A 19,435-nucleotide genomic window follows, 5' to 3' on the forward strand; every position below is an offset into this window, starting at 1 on the left:
TGATTATCTAATCAGAACAATACTATATTAACACCAAACAAATCACATCAAGACAGTGGATAAGTTTTTATTGAGCCTTTTAGTTTACAACATGAGGTAAAAGGAAAACATTCTCCTTGACCAATATTTTACACAGCTGTAGTAAAATATTTGAGTACAGGGATTTATAAGGATTACATTTCTCAAAAGTTCGGGTCAAGTAAACAAGTTTTAACTTAATTCCTTGAATTTTCCAGTTGACTCTTCCCTTACAATAGTAACAAGCTCTCATTAGTTACATAAAAGTTTCTTCAAGGCCAAGTTCTGTCATTGCTGATGTCTTTAGAACTGAATCTGCTATTTCAATCAATATCCACTAGTTCCACTTCAAAAATGAGTTTTGCATTTGGTGGAATTCTGTTGAAAAAGTCAAGGTGAATTTGATAAAAAGTGCCTCTTTCCTACCCCCAACAACCTTAGTCTAAAACCGTAATTATGTGCACTGGATATTAGTAATTAATTAACCCCAAAGGGAAGAGCTTAGTAGTTGATTCAGAGGCTAATACTTAACTAGCATAGAGATTCCTAAAAGTATCAATAATGATAAATGGAGACCGTAACTTATCAGTATAAACTAACTAGATGTGTTGAGCTCATCCTTACCTAGGTTCTGCCTTATCTGGATGCCTTACTGGTACTCTAAAATTAGCTACCACTTAATGAAGGCTGCTACTAAGTACTCAAAAAAAAAAAAAGTAATTTCAGTCTCTGTGTATATGCTTGTATTAAAGTTTATATGAGGTAGTACATGATATTTACTGTGAATTTTAAGATGCTAAATTCAGAGAAGGGTCCAATTATGTACATCAGATTGGTCTTGAGATGCTTCACATGGGAAAGGAGAAGTTGCAAGTGGCCATGATTTTGATAAGCTATTATATTCCCAAATAAGTTTAACTCACAAGACTATAGCGAGACCTTCTAAAAAATTTTTTTCCAAACTTAGATTCTAACTGGTCCAATGGGGGTGGAACCAACAACAGCTATAAACTGCTTTCCCACTTATCTATTAGACTGGTCTGGTCTGAATGGAGTCATTGCTTTTTTTTTTTAAGATGTTCACAAACTGGACTTATAAGAGAAATAATAAATAATGCTTACTAACACTATGTTGGTCTTACGGTCTCCTTAATTTTGCAACTGATAATCACCAACACGTACTCCATTTCTAAGCTTTGAATTTAATTGCCTGAAATTATCAGTAGCATGAAATTACCATGAGCCATATTTGTATCAGTTCCTACAGTTGTTTGTATTGGACAGCATAAATTCTTGAAGTAAGCCCTTTAAACATTAGGAATTGCCTTTCAAAGATGAAAGCTTAAACATAACAGTTATAAGGTCTTGAAGCTTAAGAACTTGAATAAGAGAATAAAAGGAAGATTCTAGCTCAAGTTGTAATACCTTTTACCATAGAAAATATTAACTGTTCTCTATACTGGGGTGTTGACATTAAGTATCTAAATATCAGGAAGGACAGGATTTCTGATTTGGAGGTTAGACTAGACAGCATCTTTCATACCTTCCAATAATCTTTCTTTACCGTTTTTTTTTTTTTTTCTTTAATTATGAAAGGAAAAAAGGATACTTAGCATCAGGCTGTCCTTTCTTTCCATAAGCCCATTCTGGTTCAATCTCCAGTCGAGCCTTTTCTCCTTTACTCATAGTCAAGAGTGCTTCATCCCACTAAAGGCGAGAATAAAATGAAAACGAGTAACAACTTTGCAAAAAGTACATGCAATACCAGAAGACTCAAGATTTTATTTCATATACATATATAAAAAATATATATATTTTACACATATATAAGCATTGTTACCGGATTTTACTAAGGTAATGTCCTTGGACGAGTCCCTAAATGTTTGTCTTCAATGGTGGCAAGGTTAATGGAGACTTAAAATAAAAAAATGAAATAGCAAATACTCACTGTAAAACTGTTCTAAAATTACCAAATTTTAATAGTGGAGTCATGATGGCACATAAAATAAAAGAAAATGTTAGCACATTAAGATCTTTTGTAAAAAGTAAAACTAACTTTTCAAAGAAATGATAAAGGCTTCTGGGATGCCACTCCATTTTTATAAATTTGGATCTTACAGCCAGTTGTCAAAAACAATTAAATCAACATGATACAAAGATAAACGTATATTCCTAACATTATATACTCCGTTGAGACACAACAATCACATAAAGCTCAAGGGATACAGTTAGATCTGTCATAACTGGAAATTAAGAATATGGTGGATTAGAAATTTACCAGTATGCAGATAAAGAAATGGAAAAGTAGTACAACAGTTATGCTCAACTAAACTTTAAAGTTTCAAGATGTTTTATATTCTGTTTTGGACTCTGGATATGATTGTTTGAACCCACAGTACAAAGACTATTATACTGAGGGTTCTTACTGCATTTAAATAGGCATTTCAGCTATCAATATTTGATATTCTAAGTAATCACAATTTTTTTTAATATTCTTTTTTAAGACGGGGTCTCATTCTGTCACATAGGCTGAGTGCAGTGGTGCAATCAAAGCTCATTGCAACCTTGAACTCCTGGGCTTAAGTAATTCTCCCAAATAGCTAGGACTACAGGTGCAGCCTCCATGCCTAGCCAGCTGGTCTCAAACTCCTAGCCTCAAGCAATCCTCCCATGTCGGCCTCCCAAAGTGCTAGGATTATGGGCATGAGCCACTGAGGCTGGCCAGTGATATAATTTAAAACAATGGGTGTGCCCTAACATGAAAACCTGATCCAGCAAAGCTGACAATCAGCCCTGCTCGTTTATCTCCTTTTGTACACAGTAATGGTAATTACAGCTCAAGCCTAACTTACCCTTTTCTGAAAAGTTTCCTTCTGTTAATCTCTTATGTGTGATAGTGGGTAAAAGCATGCTTATATTTGAAAGGTTTTCTGGGGTGGCGTTGGAGCCCAGGTGAGAGGTGAGAAGACTACAGAAACAAACTCCTGCTTCTGTGAATACTTCAGTGGAACAGATAATTTTACTTTTCCTGATTACAGATAAGTGGGACAACAGCTATGTTACGTTTTACAAGAATCGTGGGCCAAACATTCTGACAAAGAATTACTTTATGAAGAAAAAGAATAAAAGGGGTAGACTGAAGAAACTAATACATGAGTTCCTACTATATTAGGTGCTTTGAGTTATATTCATTTAATCTTGTAAAAACCCTGAGGTAGGCAGTACTATCCTCATTTTATAGGTGGGGAAACTGTGCCAGATCAGCAAGCAATGATAGCACCCAATCTGTCAGATTCCAGACATTGTTCTATTTTCATTATATCCCCAATCCTAATTTTTTACACCATCATACCACAAACAGCACATGCCAGAATATCTGTTGATTCACTGCCATTCTTTACTTACTCCTCTGATAACTTTGCCTACTCCAACCTTAAAACTTAAAGGCTTGGCATTTTTCTTCTTCTTTGAACCTGTAAAACAGATTTTCCTTATAATTAATGATACACTAATTTTTTCTTAAGATATTAAGTTCCATTGGAAAAATATAGTTTAATTGATTTCAGAGTTATAATACTATGTATTTGAAAAGAAAGAAAAATTTAGAAAGCCAGATAATTCATCAAGAAAATTCCAGATGTTAAAATAATTATACAGTCTAAACAAAGAGTAAAGAGGTAGGATCTATATTTATACCAATAAAATAGGAAACTACTCTGCCTTTTCTACTAAAATACTAAAGCATAGCTTTGGGACATTAACCAAGTTTAGACTAAGCTTCCTTATATTTTTTTTTTTTTTTTTTGAGACAGAGTCTCACTCTGTTGCCCGGGCTAGAGTGAGTGCCGTGGCATCAGCCTAGCTCACAGCAACCTCAAACTCCTGGGCTTAAGCGATCCTACTGTCTCAGCCTCCCGAGTAGCTGGGACTACAGGCACGCGCCACCATGCCCGGCTAATTTTTTGTATATATATATATATTTTAGTTGTCCATATAATTTCTTTCTATTTTTAGTAGAGACGGGGTCTCACTCTTGCTCAGGCTGATCTCGAACTCCTGACCTCGAGCGATCCACCCGCCTCGGCCTCCCAGAGTGCTAGGATTACAGGCGTGAGCCACCGCGCCCGGCAGCTTCCTTATATTTTGTTTCCCCATGAATAAGAAGTCTTTAGCCAGCCAGTAATCAGTGAGCCGAAAACCTCTTCCAAGTAAATCATAGGTACAAAAGACATCTGGAAAACAGTAGATGGACAGCCAAGAAAAAGATAATGCCAACCACTCATCTTTCTGCCATACAAATATTTTGCAATGTCTTTAAGCCAAAATGATAAGATTACATTTAGACTTACTTGTTTGAATATTAGTATCAAAAACAGTCCCATCTTGTAGTGTTCCTGTATACCAGCAGTGAACAACATCTCCCTTTTTGGGAAAGTTGGTTTTATCTCCCTTTTTTAGAACAGATTTTGTATATTTTGGTGGACCCTAAAAACAAAATTAATTCATGTCCTTTAGAAGAATGACAGAGAATACCTATATAGCCAACAATGACCAGAGTTGCATCATTGAGTTTGACAGATTTGGTAACAAACTGTTATGACTTAGTCCACCTCTGTAAGTTAAAAATAAACTATCTCATTTCAAGGCTGTGATGTGAAAAATCAGTAACTTACACTTCTTCTTTTTTTTTTTTTTTTTTGCCCTGGCTAGAGTGAATGCCGTGGCGTCAGCCTAGCTCACAGCAACCTCAAACTCCTGGGCTTAAGCGATCCTACTGCCTCAGCCTCCAGAGTAGCTGGGACTACAGGCATGCGCCATGCCCAGCTAATTTTTTCTATATATATTTTAGTTGTCCATATAATTTCTTTCTATTTTTAGTAGAGACAGGGTCTTGCTCTTGCTCAGGCTGGTCTGGAACTCCTGACCTTGAGCGATCCACCCGCCTCGGCCTCCCAGAGTGCTAGGATTACAGGCGTGAGCCACAGTGCCCGGCCAGTAACTTACACTTCTATAATTTAATTTCAAATAACTTCCAGCTTGTTTGGAAACCAAAATTCTTTTGACAAGATTTTGTTCTGTTTATTATTCAACAAACCATAAAATGAATCCAGTTGTTTCTTAAGGTTAGAAAAATCATTACTATTTAATTCCCACAAAATCATAAGGCATTAAATAAAATATTGACTTTTCCCCCAAACATCTGAATTGTTTTAGCAGCAATAATTGACATTTCCAAATGTTATTACATCTAATTAGAATGAATACAATGATGTTGCCTGTCTCTGAAATTGAAAATAAGTTCACACAATGAATGAAATTACCTATAAAAATTACCATAACAGGCATATTTCCTAGAATAAAGCAAGATTATCAGGGCCTTTAACAAAAAAAGGTTACAGGCTAATCTAATCAATGGTAATTCACACATGTGAGGAAAGCATGGAGAAGATGATCTGTCAAGATTCTTTCGGGGGTTAAAAAAGAAAAGTTGGAGCAAATGTAAAAGTATCCTCCTTACCTAAATATATTTGGTTTCTGAATTCAGAAAAGGGAGGGATCTACATTATCCAAAACCATATTTGGTTCCTAAATTTCATAAAACAAGTATCAAAAGTGTAGTTGGATATCAAAGATTTGGTTCCTGAGTTTGGAAAGCAAGAGAAACTTTTGTTTACTCCTCACCTATCTATAATTGGTTAAATCATGCAAATTTTAATTCACTTTCACTTTAGTCCAGGATTTTATCTCTATCCAAAACTTGTTAAGTGAAAAAAAAGTCTCATCTCCTTGCAAATAGTCTACTCCTTTGACAAAGATTTTTTCCTTGACCAAACTCAAACAGGATCCTCTGAGAGCTCTCTTCTCAACTAGGCCTGAACCTTGGCCTGTAAAGACTTGAATGAACATTAACAGCTCAAGGCTGCTAAAAGAATTTACTGTTTGTTCTACCTAACACCTAAAGATAGGGCCCCTGTCTCACAGCCTCCAGAGGGTAGGAAAGAGTCTAACTTTGTTTTTTTTTTTTTTTTTTTTTTTTGAGACAGAGTCTCACTCTGTTGCCCAGGCTAGAGTGAGTGCCGTGGCGTCAGCCTAGCTCACAGCAACCTCAAACTCCTGGGCTCAAGCGATCCTACTGCCTCAGCCTCCCGAGTAGCTGGGACTACAGGCATGCGCCACCATGCCCGGCTAATTTTTTCTATATATATTTTTAGCTGTCCGTATAATTTCTTTCTATTTTTAGTAGAGGTGGGGTCTCGCTCTTGCTCAGGCTGGTCTCGAACTCCTGAGCTCAAACGATCCGCCCACCTCGGCCTCCCAGAGTGCTAGGATTACAGGCGTGAGCCACCGCGCCCGGCCTAGAGTCTAACTTTGATAAGCACCAGTTAGCAAACCCAGATGGGTTTCATATGGACCAATCTGATTCCCTCTTCCTGCTTTTTGTCATTTTTACTTCCCTGACTGCTAGTAATCATCAATCTATTTATCTCAGTAGATACAACATTTATCAAATATTAGTTGCGTAAACTTTAAAATTGCTTTATATGTGTATATACTCATAAACATTAATTTGTGCTTTTCAAATAGGAAAAGGTCATGAAAATTAACTAGCTTCAATCATACAAACATCTATAATATTGTACTTGAACTTAAATTCTTTCCACAAATAACCAAATGCTACATCTTCACCAATAGGCTACACCTCTATACAAGAATTAAAGATAGATTATTATCACTGATAGTAAGGCTAGCAATGAGTGAGCTTAGTTGGCAAGGTATTACCAGAAATGGCAAGATTATAATCAATTCAGCTCTGCTAAGGTTGTCCATTTACAGAAATAATTTTATCTGGTTCTTCAAACCTTTGTACCAAAATATAAAACCTGGATTGGCAAAGTTGAGACAGATAAACTCACACCCTGCAGCCAGGCCTGGATTATTTCTATTGCCAGGGACACCATGTACATTAGAAAAAGCTAAAAATACTCAAAAGGAAATTTCTTTTCACTCAGTCCAACTTGGCTATAGAATCCAAGACCTTAAAATAGCTTTGAAAGCTCAGAAGGTCTGGCCAGATGTGAAGGTTAATGTGACTTAAATACGAGTATTTCACAAGCTAGACTACTAATTGTAAAGCACTAGTTCTTAGGCTTATTTCGTTCCAGAACACTTTAGGAAAGCAAGTCAGTGTTTGGCTCACTGAAAGTGGCCAAACCACCCCTCACTATGAGAAATCAGTGCTATAAAGAAACTACTATTTCTAAAATTCAGATAAGTAATAAAACAAGAAAATGTTAAACACAAACCTCATCCAGAGCCTCTTCAGACTTGGTTTCTTTGGGTTTATCTTCATTAAGCTTCACATTTTTCACTTGCTCAGACACTTTACTTACACTTTCGGTACCCTTGAAACGCTGTAAGGAGATGTTGTAACATTAGACTTAGGGCAAGCTAAAAACTAAGAAGGACATCTAGATTTTCAGCCTCCTAATTAAATGACTATCTGCATAAAAAATATAGGTTATATAACTCAACTGTAAATAAATGGACTAAGAAGAAAGGAGGAATTTTGTTCAGCATTTTAATCAATAATTATGACCCCTGGACCAGTTCACAATACAAATTCTGAAATGAGAACCATGATCTTAGAAAGGCCAACTTAGACCCAAAGACATGAATACTATTCAAACTCCTTAATAAAGATTATCGTCTGTGGAAGATGATCATGTCACAGCGAACAGACATTAGAGAACTTCTTAAAATGAATTTTTCTGAAGGATCAGCCTAAATCTAAACCAGACTTCAAATTCATTCATGAAATGGAACTTAATTTTTCTGTATAATATTTAATAAGCAGTATGAATGTTTAAGTAGTTTGGTAGTACTTACTGACCTAACAGATTTATAACTTCAGTGGCCTTAAGAATCTGTTGTTTCAATTCAAGCTACAAAATCTGGTCCCTTTCAAAATACCAAAACATTCTGTCATATTGATAGATTTGACAGCTAGTCCACTTATGATTACAGTTAAGAAAACTTACAGGTGGAAAGCCTCCAACATTCTACAAATAAATGCATTTAAAACGTCCTTTTGGAAATAAATTTCTAAAATGATATTCTGATAATAGAATGTAATAATACTTACCTTAGTTTCAAAAAGATGGTTATAGGCTGTAACCAAATGGTCCTTGTTAGCTGTCTTGGCCACATTTTTAATGTTTCCTAATAATTTATGTTCTGCAAGAAACTATAAAGAAAAAACCTGGGTAGTCAAAATAATTTCCCTCAAGTAAAAGGAGTCTTAAAATTAGAAAATGACCATCATATAATAGCAGTTATGTTTTTAATTGTACTGCTAATAAAGAAGAAATCACATAAACAATATATTTTATACCCTAATTCATTACCAAAAGAAATGTAAGCTAGATTTAAAAAACTGAGTATTTATTTAAAAGAATTATTCACAAGACTGGAACTGCAGTATTATGTATGGGACACAGTGGTTCCTCCTAACCTTTTCCCCATTACAGACTCAAAGAAAAGAACATTTATACCATCAGCACACTGTGGTGACTGTTCATAGCAGGAGGCTATTTGGCCCTGGACTTGGGAGCCCCCAGCCACATTGGGCATAGCTATTTTGATGCATCTGTAGTCCATTCTGGCAGACTAGGAAGCACTGTTACACAAGCAGGTAACAGATCTGTCAAGATAGCTTTGCCCAACATGATATATATATATATATATATACATATGTATTAGTTAAATGTATGGGCTGTGGAATCCTATTATCTGGAGTAAAATCCTAGCTGTTTGACCCTAGACAAGGGACTAAGCTTTCCTAAAGACTCAGTCTCCGTATCTGTAGTGAAATATTAAAAACAGCATTTATGTCAAAGGATGCTGTAAGCATAAAATAGTGATATATATAATGTATTTAGTATAGAGCCTGTCACGTAAGAATTTATTTATTTATTTGATAGTCTCACTTTGTCACCCTGGCTAGAGTGCAGTGGTGTCATCATAGTTCACTGCAACCTCAAACTCCTGGGCTCAACTGATACTCCTGCCTCAGCCTCCTGAGTAGCTGGGACTACAGGTGTGTGCCACCATGCCAGGCTAAGTTTTCTGTTTTTTGTAGAGGAGTCTCACTCTTGCTCAGGCTGGTCTCAAACTACTGACCTCAAGTCCTCCCACTAGCCTTCTAGAGTGCTAGGATCACAGGCGTGAGCCACCATGAGCAGCCTAACAATGTATTTAATAACTCAAGAAAACAATAGAATTCCTTTCTCTCAAACATAATACCACTAAGCTGGCAGATGGACATTAAAATACTACTGAAATATCAAGTCATGATATATTTTCATCTCAAATCATGTAATGTGAGGGTTTTAATAATTTGTTTCCCTCTTATTTTATTCTGCTTCCTTTTTTACCTTGTGGTCCCTGCTTGATTCCTCATTTTGTTACTTTCTCAAAGTTGTCCTTTAGCATCTTCTAAGTTTTTGATAAAGCAGTTTTTCTAATGCTATCACTGTTGTATTTTTTTATCTTTTGCTTTTTCTCTTCCCTTCTTAATGTTCTAAATTATTAACAACTGATGGGGAAAGGAGATTAAAGTTGATTAAAAGGAAGTAATCAGTTATTTTACCACTCTTGTTATTTCTTTAGCAAGGTTCCAAAAAAAAAAAGAAAAAAATCAAAATATAAACATCTCCTTGATATCTTATGATCAATTATTGTCAAATATAGGTTTAACTATGTGAATGATCACTGAAGACTATGCATTTAAAAAATTAATATGCTACAAAAATATTATGAGAATCCAAGTCTCCTAAAATTGTCCTATCTGGGTCAGTTTTACATTAGATTCCACATTGGGAGGATCTGTTTTATAAGAATTTTATGAGGTACAGCACTGAAGCATTAAATGTTAATGATATGACTATTCTATTTAGTGGAAATATGAATTGGCTTAAGAGAAAATAATTGCATTAAAATGGTGTTAAGATCCCTGATGCATAATATTTTTCACCCTTGTATCTCTAAACACAGAGCATAGCTGTTCGTATGTATGCTGTGTGAGTTATCTGCTTCATTAATCTAAGATGCAGATGCCACCATAATGATTCACCAGTAAGGAAACAGAGGTTGGAGAGTTCTTGTATCTTCCCGTTAAGATTCCCCAAGATGAAAATAAAATACAATCCCCTCAAAATAACCCACAATTTTTCAAAATGTAAGTTTAGAATTTAAAAAAATTGCAGAGAAACTACATATAGGTTGCTGCTTCTGTTTCTGATAAGTGACGAATAGTGCGTGCACAACAAAGTGTGCAGTAGTTAAGCAATTTAAAAAGAGGTATGTATGGTCTTAATTTCTGAAGGACAAAAATGTCTGATTTGACAAAAATAACTTGATTATAGATGGATGGTTAAGATGGAGACTATGCTGGAAAATGCAGGGCGTAGAGTATAAAGAATGTCAAATAAATTCCTTAGTCTGTTTATAACAATGAGAGACCACAGCACAAGAAATGCGCATGTAGCTCTCCTACGTATATAGGTGAAAGGTCATTTAACGGGTCGATATTTTAAACAAATGTTAAAACACAATCCAAGGGTTTTAAAAAATTACAGCCACTAATATTCAGTATTTAGTAAATTGTTGAGAAAAGCAAGTTGCATACACCGTTCCCATAAAAATTTTCACACCCCTTCCTATTTCCTTAGTAGTCACCACTCCGCTCCTGGGGTCTCATCCAGGCCACTATTCCTCGACGGCCACACCCCACTCCCGTTTCAGCCCCCAACAACTAAGGGGTCCTTTTTTTTAATGGCCTCCACCCCCCACTCAAGGGTACCAATGAGGTTCTCATTCTGCGATTGCAGCCTGCGTGCCCCAGGAAATAAAGCTGCTCCCCACGCCCAAGTAGGCCTGCCCGAGAGGCAGGAGCGTGGCTCCCCAGCGCACGCGAGGCCTCTCCGGCCTTGCCGGCCACGGGCCGCGGAAGAACGAGGGCGGGGGCACGGAGGAATACGGTATGTATGGGCATTTCCAGGGGGGTGAGGCGTCCCTCAGCCGCACCAACCCGGCCGCCCCGCCGCCTCTGGTACCGAATCTGAACCATGGTCCTGCAGAAACTTGATAATGTCCTTCTTGGGCAGCTGCTCGCTGCGCAGCTGCTCCACGGTCCACGCCCGCTGCGGAATGGCTGCCGCCATCTTCCCCCGCTGCCTCCGCTTTACTGAGCCAGCCCGCCTCGGTTCGGCATCGCCCCGCCCCTGGGGCGTGGCGTGGACGCTCACGGAGGTCGAGAGGCGGGGTCACTGCTCCCGCAAGCAGGATTGGGGCCTGTCATTCAGTGACGTAAACCTGTGCTATGAGCGCTGCTTTGTTGAGTCCGGGTAAAGAACTTAGGGAGGTGGCCTCGGCAGCAAACAGCGCGGAAGACTGCTTAGCGGTCAGCTACTCTTAACTGCACCCCTTGTAAGGCGATCTCTGGTGGTAGTGATATTTAGCAACCATTACCCACACTTGTTTATTACCTGCCGGCTGCTATGCCTTTAAAGGTCCTGTCGATAACCTGTTTAAAGAAAACAGCAGCATTTAGACTCCTAATCTCTCATTTTATCTAGTTCTAGCCTAAAAATTCACACCTGAATTGGCTCAGTCCTTGTCCATCAGAGCAACCCATATTCTATCTACTATCTCCCATTTAAAGAGCACACGAATAAAACTTAAACGCAAAGGGCTCCTCTCCCTTCCCCCATGGAATCACGAGAAACAGTTTGTCTAAAAGCCAGTTCAGAGGCTTGAACAAATGAAACAATGTAATGAAGCTGTATTCAGGATGCTGCTTACTGATGGTGATGAGGATGGCATTATAAATGCTTATAACAACTCCACGTTGTGTGTGTCCTTTCCTCAGTACACAAACACATTTACAGAGGTTACTCAAAGTTGTCAGATTTAGAATGGAGAAGCCAGGAATTGTCTGAGAGAGAAAGCTATCGATTCAGTGGAATGACTGCACACTGATGTTTACTGCTCTTATCTGTGATAAAGATGTAATAGTGGAACATAAGGACGCATTACATTAAAAAAAATTCTAATGAATAACAGGACCAGACCACATTCACTTTCCTTTAAACAATAAAAAATATTAAAATAATGGGTTGCTACTCCTAACACAGTGAAAAAGAAACATTTTTGTTTTCTCAGCCTAGATAAATAAACAAGTTATTCTATCTACACATTTTTGCTTTTCATCTCATCTTCCGATTTAAAAATACAACCAACAAGGAATAGGACACGTTAGACACTAAATAACGTTAAATTCACGAAATGTTAGGTATTCCATTGTCTCTGGGATCTTGAGGTTTACTTATTTTATAATTTTAAGATAAATGGTATCACATTAGCAATGACGCCCAGACACCTAATCATTGGAAACGGAACTCAGATTTAGAGTCTAAAAATCCTGGAAGGGGGACCAAATTTGGAGCAACTCCACAATGCGTATGCGTCTCAGGCCTAGCGGGTTTCCGGGTAGCCAGCCAATCATATTCCCAATGTAAACTCTGTGGCGGTATATTCAAGTGGATAAACCTGGCCGCATCCCGCCTTCTCAAAGTTCCACGGTTTTGTCCGAAGGAAACGGATGGAGGTCGGAACCTTGGCGGTTGAGCTGGTGCAGCTACTGGTTTCTGAGTGAAGCCTTTGGTAGTTGTCGGCCTAATGAGCGGACGGCAAAGAACACTTTTCCAGACATGGGGCTCAAGCATCTCCCTATCCTCTGGGACTAATGGTTGCAGCTCAGGAACTGAGCGACCTCAGAGAGCTGGAGGCTCCAAGGTGCGTTTGCCAGCAACCGCGGAGGCTCAGCCGGAGTCGGACGATGAGGTGTTACTGGTCGCGGTGTACGAGGCTGAGAGGCAGCTGAGTCTAGAGAATGGCGGGTTCTGCACCTCAGCTGGCGCCCTGTGGATTTACCCTACCAATTGTCCAGTGCGGGACTACCAGCTGCAAATTTCCCGGACTGCTCTGTTCTGCAACACGCTGGTGTGTCTGCCTACCGGGCTGGGAAAGACCTTTATTGCCGCCGTGGTCATGTACAATTTCTACCGCTGGTTTCCTTCCGGCAAGGTGGTCTTTATGGCTCCTACGAAACCCTTGGTGACACAGCAGATGGAAGCTTGCTACCAGGTGATGGGTATCCCACAGTTCCACATGGCCGAAATGACAGGTATTTTAGAAAGAATGGGCTAATATGAAATTAAGAACTGGGTACCCAGAGGAAAGCAGCATTCTGGTGGAAATAGAGCTAAATTCCTGATCCATGCGGAATAGTTGCCAAACCACAATATGCCATCTTAATATCCCCTCCCTTAAAACATCATCTACTTATAGCAAGTCCCAACACTGATGAATAGGGTTGCTTTATTCAATCTTCAGAGAATCCTTGTAGCTTGTCAGAGTATTTTGAAACTGTTATGTGGGTATACCCTATGGGTAACTGAACATGATGTTTTCTGGCATTCTTCCCAAGAAAGATTCCCAGTCGAAGAATTTGCTTCTCTTTAAATATTATGCCATTTTGTAGGAATTCTCTAAAGACAATCTAGTTGTGGTCTTAGATAAGTGCCACCTTTGACATTTGGACCACACCAGAGCTTTAAAATGAAACATTCCAATGAATTGTCAAATTATTCTCTTCTTAAGCAGATTACAAAAGCATGTATGCATTCTGAAAATAGGCCAGACTATTTATATTTTACAGATAACAGTCTGAAGTTTAGAATGTCACTTTTATTTACAGGGTCTACTCAAGCTCTCACCAGGAAGGAAATATGGTGCAGTAAGAGAGTCCTTTTTCTTACACCTCAGGTCATGGTAAATGACCTTACTAGAGGAGCGTGTCCTGCTGTTGAAATAAAGTGCCTAGTTATTGATGAAGCCCATAAAGCTCTGGGAAACTATGCTTATTGCCAGGTAATAATTTTGTTAAATGATATTTTGTAGTGTAACCATATTGTTAAGGAGTATTTTGGAGAATAGTTATTGATGGAACTTATTGACGATATTATTATAAAATGCCTTACATCTATTATCTCAGCACAGATGGTGATAGGACATACCTGTACTTTCCATTCAAATCAGTGTTGCTGCTGCCTTTTTTTATCTTAATGATTATTAGTGTCAGATGTGGATCATGAGAACCTGGTGATGGTTGAGTCTGTGATCTAAAGTAGGATATGGGTGGAGTTTTGGAAGTAATAATCCAAAGATTGGCAGTGGCTGTGTAGTGTCATTCCTTGGCAGCTGAGTAAAATAATACTTAACTGTCAGTGTTATAAGGATTAAATGACATAATGTATTCAACGTACCTAACACAGTGCCTTCTATTAGTTGAGTACTCTTAGGAATATAAAATAAAGCAAAGTGGGATGTGCTTGTAGAAGTCATTCATCTCTTTGTGCTAAATGTAATTGACTTTTCTATTTCCCTCTTTTTTTCAGGGGGACTTTGCCCCTTCTATTTAAGGGCCAGGTCATGAAGGCATTTGTATTTTATGCTTAACAATTTGAATGTACTTTGTAGGCCTTAGGAGATATAGGTGGTAGAGACTCGTTAAAAAAAATGTTTAGTTAAGGTAATACTTAAGATTTGAAAGGGATTAGAGGGGAGAAGGCTAACTGCAGGGTATCTCATGAGGGATGGGAGGAATATAGGATGACTCCCAGGTTGCTGACTTGGAAAACTGAGGATTGTAAGCATTCTGAAGGCAGAGCAGATTTGAGGGAGTGTGGAAAGATAGTGCAGTTTTACATGTGTTGAGTTTGAGGTGTCTGTGATGAATCCAGCTGTAGATATTCATTAGGAAGTAGATGACAGAAGTGTGGATCTCAGTGGAGAGTTCTGAGCTATAGGTACAGATTTGGAAATCCTCAGCATATAGGTGGTAGTTAAAACTATAATAGATTAAGAACAGAAGAGGGAAAGAGAAGGGAAAGTTGATTTCATTTGGTGCAAAGACATGACTTTTACTGCCAGTGAATTACTGTGAATTTGTAAAGTACTTTCTGTTGGGGACTTTAAATGTTATTGTATTATGTCTGTATTAGAGAGAATTCTCATCTTTCTTATAGTTGATATTCTTAATTATATCCAGGAAATAGATATATTTTTCCATTTATTTGTGTCTTTCCAAATTAAATGAATACGCAGTGTGTTAAGATTTCTGCTCAAGAGGGGCATTTACAAATTTTTATTCAAATTATATGGAACTCATTTTGAAGATTTAGCTTATATTTAATGTATTTTAAAATGTTTTTTGTGGGCATTGGATGATTTTTTTTTTTTTTTTTTTTTCAGACAGAGTCTTTCTCTGGCACCTGGGCTAGAGGGCAGTGGCATCATCATAGCTCACTGCAACCTCAGACTTCTGGGCTTAAGCAATTCTCTTGCCTCAGCCTCCAGAGTAGCTGGGACTACATTTGCACACACTACCACCCAGTTAATTTTTCTGTTTTTTGTAGAGATGAGGTCTCACTCTTGCTCCGCACGCCTGGCCCTCCGCGCCCGCGCCGAGGGGCTGTGAGCCCAGGGCCTGGTGCAGAGCAGTGGGCTGGGGACACGCTGGGCTGGGCCACTGTGTGGTTTTACTCCTTGTATGAACTCGACGCACTTTGCTCTTCTCTTCCCGGGGGTCTCCCGACGGTGGGTGGTGGGTCTGTCTTGGTCTTGGGTACGGTGTGTTGATATTAAACGGGTTTCTGTAGGCAAAAAAAAAATAGGCTGGTCTTGAATTCTTGACCTCAAGCAATCCTCCTACCTAGGCCTCCCAGAGTGCTAGGATTACAGGCATGAACCACCAAGCCCGGCCTATTTCTTAATGAAGGGAATGTCCCTAGCACTCAGGAGACATAGTTACAGATGAGTGGAAGGTTGTCCATGAATTTTTCACCCCAACATTCCTACTAAACAAATGATTAGAACCATTCCTGATGTTTAAGTTAACATATTTAATCAATGTATACATATATAAATTTGTATGCTTATTTATATTGATATGCATATATAAATAATATATATTAATATTACACATATTTAGCCTAATCTAAAATTATTTCCTCCTCAGTCTGGTACTCAGAAATTTCTCATGCATTCTCCATATTATTGTCAGCATAAATTTGTAAAGTCTCAATCTTCTTGCTATAGAAATTTAACATTATAATTGGTCCTCTCGCTCTTGCTCAGGCTGCTCTTGAACTCTTGGCCTCAAACAATCCTCCTCACGGGGCCTTCCAGAGTGCTAGGATTACGGGTGTGAGCCACTGTGCCCAGCCTACAAGATCTTTTTTTTTTTAATAAGTGCAAGATTTATGCTTTTATTGAGTACAGTTAAACAGGCATTGACTTCATTAATAACGAAACAGCCCTGAGAGTTTATACTACATTGAATATTCTAGATATAGGTTCCAGCGGGTACGCCAGCTCCGTGAAGCATGTAGCTTCGAAGGTTATAAACACATCATTTCCTCTTCTGCAAGATGCTTGAGAATCCCTCCTGAAAGGAAGTAATATATTTGGTTCACTTTTCATGTATAACAGTTCTGGCAAGTGTATTGGTACATATGGCGTATAACTATGAAATGTTTTAAGTCAGAACTGCCACAACTGCCTCACATTCTGAAAGAATGCTTTGAATTTTGGCTGTTGTACAAAAAGGATTTATAAAAGCACTAATCCAATAAGTGGTCTTTTTATGTCTTCCTTGCTGCATTTATGACTTTTTTTTTAATTCTTCTGTGGTATCTAAGGACATCACTTCTAGCATTAAGCTAAAATGGAAAGGGTCATTAGGGATATTTTGTCTTGTGTCAGTTTTTTCAATTTTTAAATTTTTTAAAACTTTTTTATGAACCTGACATTGTGAACATATTTTTCCTCTCCATCTCAGTATTTTTTTCTTTTTTTTTGAGACAGAGTCTCTCTTTGTTGCCTGGGCTAGAGTGCAGTGGTGTCATCCTAGCTCACTGCAACCTCAAACTCCTGGGCTCAGGCAATACTCCCACTTCAGCCTCCTGGAAAGCTGGGACTACAGGCATGTGACACCATGCCCGGCTAATTTGTCTATTTTTTTGTAGAGACAGGGTCTTGAACTCTTGGCCTCAAGCAGTCCTCCTGCATCAGCCTCCCAAAATGTTAGGATTACCACTGTCTTTGGCCCCACCTCAGTGTTTAATTAGAATAATTATACTTAGGTCTCTGAAGATTAAGTTTAATGTTATGTTTTCATATGCAATTTATATCATATAATATAAATAATATTTTTGAGTTTTAATCAGGATTCAGTGTTAGTCTCATTGAATTTATGTATGTATGTATGTATGTATGTGTGTATGTATTTATGAATGAGCCAGGGTCTCCCTCTGTCACCCAGGCTAGATAGAGTGCAGTGCACTCATAGCTCACTGCATACTGCATAGCTCACTGCAACCTCAAACTCCTGGGCTCAAGTGATTCTTCTGCTTTAACCTCTCTAGTAGCTGGGACTATAAGCATGTACTGCCATGCCTGGCTAATTTTTCTATTTTTTGTATAGACAGGGTCTTGCTCAGGCTGGTCTTGAACTCCTGGCCTCAACTGATCCTTCTCCCTTGGCCTCCTGAAGTGCTAGCAGTATAGGTGTAAGCCAGCATGCCTGGCCTGAATTTATCTTTGACTTGGGTTGAAATGAGGTGATTTTTAGATAATCTGGTTTTGTTGTTTAATTCTAATGCAGGAAAAATGGGATACTGATAGCTGGTCTGGCAAATCAGTTTACATGGGAGTCCTTTTTTCTTTGTTTTGGGGCCTCACCTGAAGGTGCACATGGGAATCTGCCAGGAATTCCCCAGCCAACAGGGCCGAAACAGGGCACCATGCAGGAATAAAAGAAAAGAGACAGTAGAAGAGAAACAGTGGAGTCAGGGGACTCAAGGCTTCCTCACTCGTATTTATTCATCCCAAGAACTTTATTCATCCCAAGAAAAAAAGATCATTGTAAATCATATAAACAGACGTATTCTAAAATATCCCACAGGCAAACAATGTTCTATAGATTTCCATAAAGATTGCATATCCTAAAGATATCCCACAGGCAAACTTTACAGATTATTTATAAAGATTAAGATATTCAGGTGCATAATAATCTCAGCAAAGCTATTTCTAGCCTAAAGCTAAACAAGAACATCAGTTTGGAATTGGGGCCAGGCTAGTTTTCCGGCAGGTTGGGTGTTCCTGATAGCAGTCCTGGAGCAGTTTTCCGCCCCAGGAGAGAAACTGTTTTCAGTTCCTCCTGCCCTTGGAATGTCTTTACCACTTGGAAAACAGCCACACCTATGCAGACTGTCACATCCGCAGAGGTTCTTATGCTAGCAATATCCCCAGGTCACCTTAACAATACTAAACTGCCCCAACAGGAATCTGGCAAATTATCCAGTATTAATCATACTAGAAGTGGGTGTTGAGTTCAAACTAGAGTAGAATGGTTCTTTGATGCCATGGTGGAAATATTTTAGTATTTAAAAGGAAACCGATTTTTAAAATTATTTCAATTACCTTATTTTTTATGAATAAACTTAATTTAAAAACTGTGAGCCTTCCACATAAAATCTAACTTCTTTAAAATCTTTCCTAAATTTTTTAAAATTTCAAATATGATTTCATATTGCTGTTTAAAATTTTTTTAGTTTTTATCTGTTACAATCTATCTCCCTGTCAAGTGTGCATATGGATATTGCTGTGGCTAGACTGTGGCCCAAGCAAGGGAGACTGGACTGTCTTCCTCTTCCATCTGACCTTGAAGTAGCCCTTTAAGTATTTTGATTCGCCTCTGTATTAGGCCTTGATGTTGTAGCTTTTTATATAGAAAAGCTCTAACGTGTTCTTTTTGTTTCCATTGACCTGAAGGCATCTAATGTGTTCTTGGTTGGTGTGGAATAAAGTTAAATTGCTCTGCAGATACTATGACTAATAGTAGTTCTATTCACTACACCCTCTGTTATAATGTGGAAGCGCGCAAGCAGATCACAAGAGAATTTAATGCCAGTTTAGGAGTCTTTATTAGCCGGCCGGCGACCACCTCTGTCCACCAAACAATAACAGAGAGTGGCCCCGACTTGAAGTTGTACAGGGATTTTATACCCTTTTTGAGGAGGGCTACGTGCCTATACACATGTACAAGAAGAACAAAGAGAACAAAAACAGGACAATCATTAACAATTTAAGGTTATACCGCCCGGAGGTCTGGTGATTTCATAGACCCCTTGGCGCCATAAAACAGGGTGCAATCACTGACGTAAAAGGTCATCTATTCTACTGACCAAGCATACCACATTTATCTTGATTATCTTTTAGGCCTATGTTGAAC

General features: G+C 38.4%; 2 protein-coding genes across 2 annotated transcripts in view; one reads left to right on the plus strand and one right to left on the minus strand.

The window, feature by feature from the left end:
• Positions 1 to 70: 70 nt before the first annotated feature.
• Positions 71 to 11,253, minus strand: FKBP3 (FKBP prolyl isomerase 3). The gene is made up of 7 exons (XM_069464593.1): positions 11,133 to 11,253; positions 8,162 to 8,263; positions 7,323 to 7,430; positions 4,368 to 4,503; positions 3,424 to 3,491; positions 1,628 to 1,725; positions 71 to 396 (listed from the first exon to the last, which is right to left on the minus strand). Exons 1-7 carry the CDS (start codon positions 11,238 to 11,240, stop codon positions 342 to 344), a joined length of 675 nt encoding a protein of 224 aa, XP_069320694.1. The 5' UTR covers positions 11,241 to 11,253; the 3' UTR covers positions 71 to 341.
• Positions 11,254 to 12,654: 1,401 nt separating this feature from the next.
• FANCM (FA complementation group M) overlaps positions 12,655 to 19,435 on the plus strand; it is a 35,066-nt gene continuing 28,285 nt past the window's right edge. Inside the window, exons 1-2 of the mRNA XM_069464595.1 lie at positions 12,655 to 13,264; positions 13,838 to 14,010. Of these exons, the coding sequence (XP_069320696.1) occupies positions 12,757 to 13,264; positions 13,838 to 14,010 (681 nt within the window). The 5' untranslated portion in view covers positions 12,655 to 12,756. The remainder of the gene's footprint in view (positions 13,265 to 13,837; positions 14,011 to 19,435) is intronic.

Source organism: Eulemur rufifrons, chromosome 2 (genome assembly GCF_041146395.1).
Source record: "Eulemur rufifrons isolate Redbay chromosome 2, OSU_ERuf_1, whole genome shotgun sequence".
NCBI classification, from domain to species: Eukaryota; Metazoa; Chordata; class Mammalia; order Primates; family Lemuridae; genus Eulemur; species Eulemur rufifrons.